General features: G+C 44.6%; 1 protein-coding gene across 2 annotated transcripts in view; it reads right to left on the bottom strand.

Annotated features, from left to right (window-relative positions):
• Nucleotides 1-5,275: 5,275 nt before the first annotated feature.
• Nucleotides 5,276-8,417, bottom strand: part of prickle2b (prickle homolog 2b) — a 95,979-nt gene continuing 92,837 nt past the window's right edge. For both annotated transcript variants that reach the window (XM_054785273.1, XM_054785274.1), the window contains 2 exons: nucleotides 7,323-8,195; nucleotides 5,276-7,235 (listed from right to left, as the gene is read on the bottom strand). In XM_054785273.1, coding sequence (XP_054641248.1) covers nucleotides 6,298-7,235; nucleotides 7,323-8,195 — 1,811 coding nt within the window. In that variant the 3' untranslated portion in view covers nucleotides 5,276-6,297. The remainder of the gene's footprint in view (nucleotides 7,236-7,322; nucleotides 8,196-8,417) is intronic.

Genomic DNA, 8,417 nt, shown 5'->3' with positions numbered 1-8,417 from the left:
ACATTCACTTTGCTGATCAAACGCCCCAGCAAGCACCAACCGCCGGGACGAAGGCCCCACAGCACATCCACACTGGAACTGTGCCATTCGACTTTGAAGCTTTTGTGCTTTCACTCATATTAGCGTTTGCTTGCTAACTGCTATCTAGCACTCGGTGTAGTCAATTGCTACGTAGCATGCCTCTCGTTTATACAGTCACCAAAATATTATAGATCCCGCTGAGTAGTTTTAATGCAATAAAAGTGTGGTCTCATATTCAACGCATGAGGCTTCTGTTACCAAATGTGGGTATTTTTGTTTGTTTGTAGTATTTCATGGTACGTTATTTTCTTGGTTTAGCATTGTCACCTGATTGTTTCTTGTTGTTTCTGCAGGGCGCTCTCAAGTGTTAATGAGAGGATGTTCTCCAGACGCTGTCTACTCCGTCAGGCCTTGTTAAAAACTAAGCGCGGCCAATGGTATTACACGGAAGATGACTGCGGAAGGAAAATATAGACATCATAAAAATAAGATACGTTTCTTTGCGGTCGAGAACTGTCACATGACCATTTTCTGACTTAGTTGTTTTAAAACTTTTGTCCAAACGGATTTTGTCAAAATGTAAAACCACATTATGGCATATGGTATCTCACAAAAGTGACACGAGTTGTCAACTTTGCTTAAATATGTGATATATTGTTTGTAATTATGTTCTACATTGTTTGAGTTTCAAAAGCGAAGGGTAAATTCTCAAAAATGACATTTACAGGTCATGGCGCTACCCATGCGCCACCCTCGCCGTTCAGTCTCACTTCCGGAAGTGATGCGATCGGAGTACTATCACTCGGCCACATAGACATAGCGGTGTATGGGAGAGAAGGTGTTTACAGGGATTCCAGCGAAGATTTGAGCCGTGTGTCAATAGTTTTCGAGGAGAAAAGAAAGGAGAAACATTTGGAGATGAAATGGAGAACTTGCGGAACATGGACTTAAGCCTTAAGACATGGAAGATCGGTCGCCTTCAAAACACAGAATGGTCAAGGTAAATTACTCTCTTATCCCTCAATGATTGTTTTAAATCGGCTTCTTAATGAGCATAAAGGAGTCTTTATAGCCTGATTTATTTCATATTTCGTCGCCATCACAGCCGCAGCCACCACCCCCGCCCCCACCGTCAACATATGGCTGCGATAAGATGTTTATAGAAGATGTATAATGCTTTGCAGCCTTGTCGCTATTGTGGAATAGTGTTAGAATACAATACAGTATGTAAACAAGACTGCTCTGTGGCGACTTCGACGCCGTGGTTGTTCTTGTCTTGTTTTTTTCTTATGTACCGATGGCGGAATAGCATCCTTTTTCAACCGTACTTTCAAGCCAAATGCTTCTTATAGCAGTCGTCAGTGAAATGATTACTGCAAAGAACAGAACTCGAGGTGGGCTTCCATCTGTCTCTCATTCTCTGCACTGGCTTTGAACGTTTTTGTCTTCAACCTTCCTCTTTTGGAAAAGAAAACAACTTACAGTATCACTCGGATATAATGAACATCCAGCAGCAACACAACTTTTTTGGCACGACTACTATTTTGAGGAAAAATATACTGAACCGAGTCGACGATCTACCTCGAGAAGCTTTTGTTTACTCTGCTTTCGCTGAGAGGTGTCACCCCGCTGATGTCACTTCCTGAAACGAGACTGAACAGCGACTGAACGTGACCGCCACCCATGACGAGCACCACTAGCATCCGCCGCGCGAGCGTCGCAGCCACCTTGTTTACGTATGCACTACGTATGTTTTTCTCAAGTGAAAATTGCGAGACATTGCGAGACAATTTTGCATTTAAGGAAAGAAAATTAAACTGTTTAAAATGTTTTTACTTTCTTGAAACGTATTTTTTGAACACCCATTTGGGATTTTGTTTGTTACACACAAGTACGTTTATTGTCATTAACTGGACAGGAAAAAATAAGCTCACCAGGGATAAATCCATGGAATTGTTTCTTGACTGGAAGGTCTTTGTGCAGCGAGTTAATCCTGACTCATGGATCTTATTTACCTGCTGCCAGACCACTGGCACAATTCGGAGAATTCATGCAAAAGTAGGGATGAGCTTCTTGGTGACGTTATACAAAAGTCATAAAGACCAAGATAACATAAGAAGAAGGCCATGCATGTGGTTTGATTCTGCAACTTCACTTTGAAGAAAGTGAAATGAATTTGAAAAGCAAGGCATCACGTGCTTGGATAGCTGATCGAGACTAACCTGACTGAATACATCCACGCTATTTTTCATACCTGAAAGCTGCGCTTCGGTGAAGCGAACTCACTAATGTGCCAATCATGCTAACATCATTACCGGATTGTGTCGCACTCTAATCATGAGATTGGTGCTCCGCACAGCACCTTGACCAACACGTATGTGTGTGTGGTAATGTGGATTAGGAGGGCCTGCAGCCGTAATCTCCAGTGACCACATGGAGGTCAGAGACAATCCAATTTACAGTGTGACACTTCTTGTTACGCAGAGATGCGAGACGATATTTAACATGACAGCATTTCAACCGGGGAGAGATGTTATGCTACAGAACACACTTAACCGCGACGTACACAGGACGTCCCCCTGAGACGTGGCTTCCGAATGTATTAATGGTACAATTACATAATGAATGTTGTGCTCTTTGAAGTTATTTTTATACAGTACATCCCTGCTTTCATGGCGTTACATGCTGGGACCACCGGCGAATGGCGGAAAATAATTGTCACGCCGAATGATTGACACACAAGGACTTTCAAGGGCCGCCGAACAAAGTGAGAAATTCGCTTGACGAAAAGAACATTATCAGTGAAGCATAGAGACATAAACATGGAAAAATGGTGTGCTTTCTAACAGTGGTACACGTATGCTGTACTTTTTACCGATATTGTCACGTATTTACAGTGGTGTGAGGAGGTGTTTGCCCCCTTCCTGTTTTCTTATCTTTTCCTTCCCAAAAAAAATGACCCGACGACTTATCCAAGAGGTCACAACAGACCCCACAACAACATCCGCAGAACTGCAGGCCTTACTTGCCTCAGTTAAGGTCCGTGTTCATAACTCCACCATCAGAAAGACACTGGCCTGCATGGCAGAGTTCCAAGACGAAAATCACCGCTGAACAAAAAGAACAATTAAGGCTCGTCTCAATTGATGATCCCCAAGACCTTTGGGAAAATACTCTGTGGTCTGACAAGACAAAAGTTAAACTTTTTGGAAGGCGTGCGTCTTTTTGGAAGTTCTGCTGTCTACCCAAAAATCCTGAAGGAGAATGACCGACCATCTGTTCGTGACCTCAAGCTGAAACCAACTTGGGTTCTGCAGCAGGACAATGATCCAAAACACACCAGCAAGTCCACCTCTAAGAAAAAACATAATGGAGACTTTGGAGTGGCCTAGTCAAAGTCCTGACCTGAATCCTATTGAGATGCTGGCATGACCTTAAAAAGGCGCTTCATGATGGAAAACCCTCCAATGTGGCTGAATTACAACAATTCTGCAAAGATGAGTGAGACTCATTGCAAGTTATCACAAACGCTTGATTGCAGTTGTTGCTGCTAAGGGTGGCCCAACCAGTTATTAGGTTTGGGGGCAATCACTTTTTCACACAGGGCCATGTAGGTTTGGATTTTTTTCTCCCTTAATAATAAAAGGTTTAATTTAAAAACTGCATTTTGTGTTCAGTTGTGTTGTCACTGACTAATATTTAAATGTGTTTGATGACCTGAAACATTTAAGTGTGACAAACATGCAAAAAAAAAAAAAAAAAGAAATCAGGAAGGGGCCAACTCATGATCTGCTATACACTCTGCTCACATTCACCGAACTGATAAAACATTGTTTAACAGTGCAAATGGATAATGACCATAAACATACTAAGAAAGCAGCTCAAGACTTCAATAACAGAAGCCTCACACTTACACCTTAAAATCACTCATGACGTTAAATGTTGGACTGTATGAAATAAGGACCCCACAGGGTTGACGTCATCAGTCTGCCTGTGGAGGTTTTGAAGGCTCAAGTTCGGTACATTGGCCTTTATCATCTAGATGTCTTGGGACCACATGAGACCGCAGTGGAATGGGAGGGTGGAGCCGTGGTGGAGTACGTCTAACTGCGGTTGCAAATGATCAGTCACATGGTGGCCATATGCTTCACGGTCAAATGTGAGCATCATTGACAAAACGATCAGGCCATGATGACGATAAACGACGACGATTATGATTGGAGTGGAAAGAAGGCAAGATTAGCGATACAGTGGTGTGAAAAAGTGTTTGCTCCCTTCCTGATTTCTTCTTTTTCGCATGTTTGTCACACTTAGATGTTTCAGAAAGAAATTTAAATATTAGTCAAACCTACATGGCCCTTGTATGACAAAGTGATTGCCCCCTAAACCTAATAACTGGTTGGGCCACCCTTAGCAGCAACAACTGCAATCAAGCGTTTGTCGTAACTTGCAATGAGTCTCTTACAGCGCTGTGGAGGAATTTTGGCCCGCTCATCTTTGCTGAATTGTGGTAATTCAGCCACATTGGAGGGTTTTCCAGCATGAAACGGCTTTTTAAGGGCATGCCACAGCATCTCAATGGGATTCAGATCAGGACTAGGGAACTCCTAAGTCTTTGTTTTGTTTTTTGTCAGCCATTCAGAGGTGGACTTGCTGGTGTGTTTTGGATCATTGTCCCGCTGCAGAACCCAAGTTGGTTTCAGCTTGAGGTCACGAACAGATGGCCAGACATTCTCCTTCAGGATTTTTTGACAGACAGCAGAATTTATGGTTCCATTTGTCACAGCAAAACATCCCCAGACCATCACACTACCACCACCATATTTTACTTTTAATTTTTTTTTCATAAAAGCTGTAAGTTTTGAAATGTAACCAGTATTTTCGGAAAAATGTGCCCTCCGAAGTTGCAAGAACCGACGTTGTGCATGACGTCCCCAGTTCAACTCGGCAAGCGTCAGAGCATTAACTCTGTGACTATGATTTGATTTTTCTTTGGCTTTTTGGATACACGAATACAAAAATCCACTCACATGGCTATGGAATACCGCAGAGTGCCCTAATGCTGCAGTTTAATGGTCCTACGAAAATCTATGGAAACCAGGACATTTTCAACACTTTCTAGTACAGGACGTGAACAGGACAGGATGTGAAAACAGGACATGTCCTGGGAAAAGAGGACCTTTCCTTATACCCCTCACCTCATGTTGTGGAGCATTTTATGCAGCGCTTGTACAAACTTTGCAACACACTAAAATAATCAGACAACGTTTATTTCAAAACACGTTATAACACAGATGAAGTTTGTTAGTGTTCAGCACAGGCATTTGTTTACCGTTCTTCTGTTCACTTCGTTTTAAAAACCGCAGCGGCTTTGCAGTAATTCACAACTGAAGCAAAAAAAAAAAAAAAAAAGTTCTCTATCGAGAATGAGTGCACTAACTAGTATGCAAACTGTAACACCAGATCCCCATGGGCAGTAGTCAGCAGAAGTTTCCAACTTTAAGAGCTGATGCAATACGCCAGAGCGTCTTTGAATAATGTTTAAAACAAAGGTGGCTGCCATCTTGCACATTAAGACTCGAGAGACAGGTAATGCTAATTCACCTGTGCACCCTATTATCATTCACGTATGCACCAAGCAGATGGAGAAGACCGTAATGCTGAACAGGCACACGCTCCCTCCAGCGATAAACAGCAGCTGTCAATCAAATTAATCGCTGAAATAATCCTTTATTCCAAATGCAGGAGCAGGTCAGCCCGGTAACACATGCATACGTTGTTTTTGTTATCGTCTATCTCTACAAGATAGACATTCAATACATAAATGATTCTATCCATACAAAATATAAAAATATGTGAGGCGTCATTTACAACCGTATTTACACGCACTTCCTTAACTTAAGTGAAATTATTAGTTCATTTATCTATGTACATACTATGAACCCAATACAACAGCAGAGTATATTCTGTATCAAAATCACTGAAAGTTCAACCGTAGCAAAGAGAACATCTGCATTAAAAAAAACAAAAACAAAAAAAGAATTGCACATCAGCTTTAGCGAGAAAAACAAAACGTGGACATGATGGAGCGGTGCGTGAGAGAAGATACTGTAAGTGATTAATACAAAAAGACACATGCAAACACTGGTGCGTTATCACAGCAGTTTGTTACTTGACTTTTGATTAAAATTACTGATTAACACTCAACGCTGTTTGTATCGTCTTTCTCCAGAAGGAGCATGCCAGTGTGCGCAAGGCAGACCAGATGCCAACTTGTTAAGAAATGATGCAGTTCTTGCTTTTTCTGCGTTTGTGTGTGGTCAACAGCGCACTGCGGTTGGCTCCTCCCATCCCTGTGCTGTACTTGTGCACAAGCTCCTGATTGCTGAGATAGCGCGTCTGGATGGGTCTTGGAATCGGTTCACCCAGGAAGTAACCTTCATCCTCTGATTCTGACGAGGAAGAGCAGGTGGAGCACCAGTCGTCGTCGTAATCATCCCAGGAGTATTGATTCAAGCCTGTGCGCCGGCTGGCCCCCGGGTTCTGAAGCGTCAGGTCTGATGTGGTCCTGGGGCACTGCCGAAAGAGTTGCGGTTGGTATCTTCCCCTTCCTCCGACTCCAAACTGGTCCCTGGAACTCCTCGGAGGAGGGAAGCGATCATAGTCTTCTCGAACGTGAAGCTGCGGTCTTTCTTGTGGTCTCACGCGACGCTCTGTGACCAAGTTGAGAGCGTTTTCTGAGCGAGAGCGCCGGGATCTTCTGGTGCGGTGATGGTGGTGGTGTCTGCGTCTTTGAGGAGTTTCCTCCGGTATTTCTATCCTGACACTTGCTCCTCTTGCGCCTCCTCCACCAACACCACCGCTCACCCTGCGTTCACTTATGGGTGGCAGGCGTGCAGCACTGGCACTGCTCACCAAGCTCACCCTGTCTTCCTCCTGGTAGGTGAATCCGGGTGGTAAATGAGCCGCGCTTCTGCCAACACCCGTGCCGGATGGCTCACAATACTGCAGCTGGTACTGGGAGGACCTGGGGGGGTTTATTTCCATGTAGGGTTGACCACCGTTGACACTGTGAAGGGACTCCGAGCTCCGGAATTGGACCGAGGAGTTAAGGTTGTCCATGTTGCTTTTCTGGGAGATGTTCACTCCAGAGTCTTTGCTCAGATCAGGCATGGAGAAGCGAGACAGGTGCTCTTGCCGTGTCCCTCCTCCTTCTGCAACACAAATGAAGTGTGAAGGCGGTGTTAAGATTAAGACATTTCACGAAAGCAAGAGAACATTTTGAATCCTCTCACACCCACCTGCAGCGTTGGCTATGGACAAGGACTCCATTGATCCTCTTGGGGTCTGCTGTAGGGGGGTCAGTTGCTCAGTGAAGCTAAGTGCATTGATGGGGTTCCTGCTTCTTGCTGCTTGGGTTGCTGCTGGAGGACCAGTGTCTCTGTCCCTCTGGAAGCCATGCAGACTGATGGAGCGCTTGTCTGCAGAAAATCCGCTGTGGGGCTGAGATAGTTCAGACACCTCCGTGAAACTCTTTTGGGTCTTCAGTTTTGGGGGGTAGTAGTCCTCTGGGGCTGGCTGTTGGAACCACGTCTCATTCAGAGAGTGACCCTTCATGGCGGAGATGGGTGGCCTCTTTAAACCTCCATTCTCCTTGACCCTGTGGTCCTGCTGTTGATTGTTCTGTCCAGTGCATGGGGGGTTATAGGATGTTCTGACATTGCACTGACTGAGAAGCTGAAGCGGGGAGGGGTTGGCGGCCGGTTCAGATTGAGACTCAAACTTGTGCCCGTCTTGCTTCTGGTTCTGCCAGGCTGGTGGCTCCCGAGTCAAACTTGGAGTTTGACTGGAGAGACTCAGTAGGTCCATTTGTAAAGACAACGGGTCCACCTCGCCGGACAAATTCTCCGCCTGCCCTCCACCACCGACGCTCTTTCCTGCCTTGGAGCTGCGTCTGGACTCTCTGGTGGAGCGAGCGCTTTGGAAAGCAGAATCTGAGGAGTCCGATCCGTTGGGCTCCTCCCCCAAACTGCAAGAACGGGAGCAGAAGATTTGTCCCTGCTTGGGCAGGAAGGGTCGACCCAGTAGGGAACGTTTGCAGTGGGCACAACAGAAGCAGCCCTCTGTGGCATGCCAGTGCTGCCCGTCATACGTCATCTGGCCTTGGTCAATACCTGCAAGAACAATAAATAATGGAAATGTACAATTACAGTACAGATGACTAAAGTGTTTATCAAAAAAAGTGCCATTTTAAAGTGTGTATTTAAGTGTTAAGTGAAAAGAGGCGGCACAAATTGTCTTTTGAGTGAGAAAACAGCAAAATACTCCAATTAAACAACACTCAAAGGCAATCTCTGTGGAGTTTTCCCAGCCATGCATAAATTAAACATTTTTCA

The sequence above is a fragment of the Dunckerocampus dactyliophorus genome, chromosome 8, assembly GCF_027744805.1.
Source record: "Dunckerocampus dactyliophorus isolate RoL2022-P2 chromosome 8, RoL_Ddac_1.1, whole genome shotgun sequence".
Taxonomy (NCBI): Eukaryota; Metazoa; Chordata; class Actinopteri; order Syngnathiformes; family Syngnathidae; genus Dunckerocampus; species Dunckerocampus dactyliophorus.
This window is presented reverse-complemented; position numbering and strand designations above follow the sequence as displayed.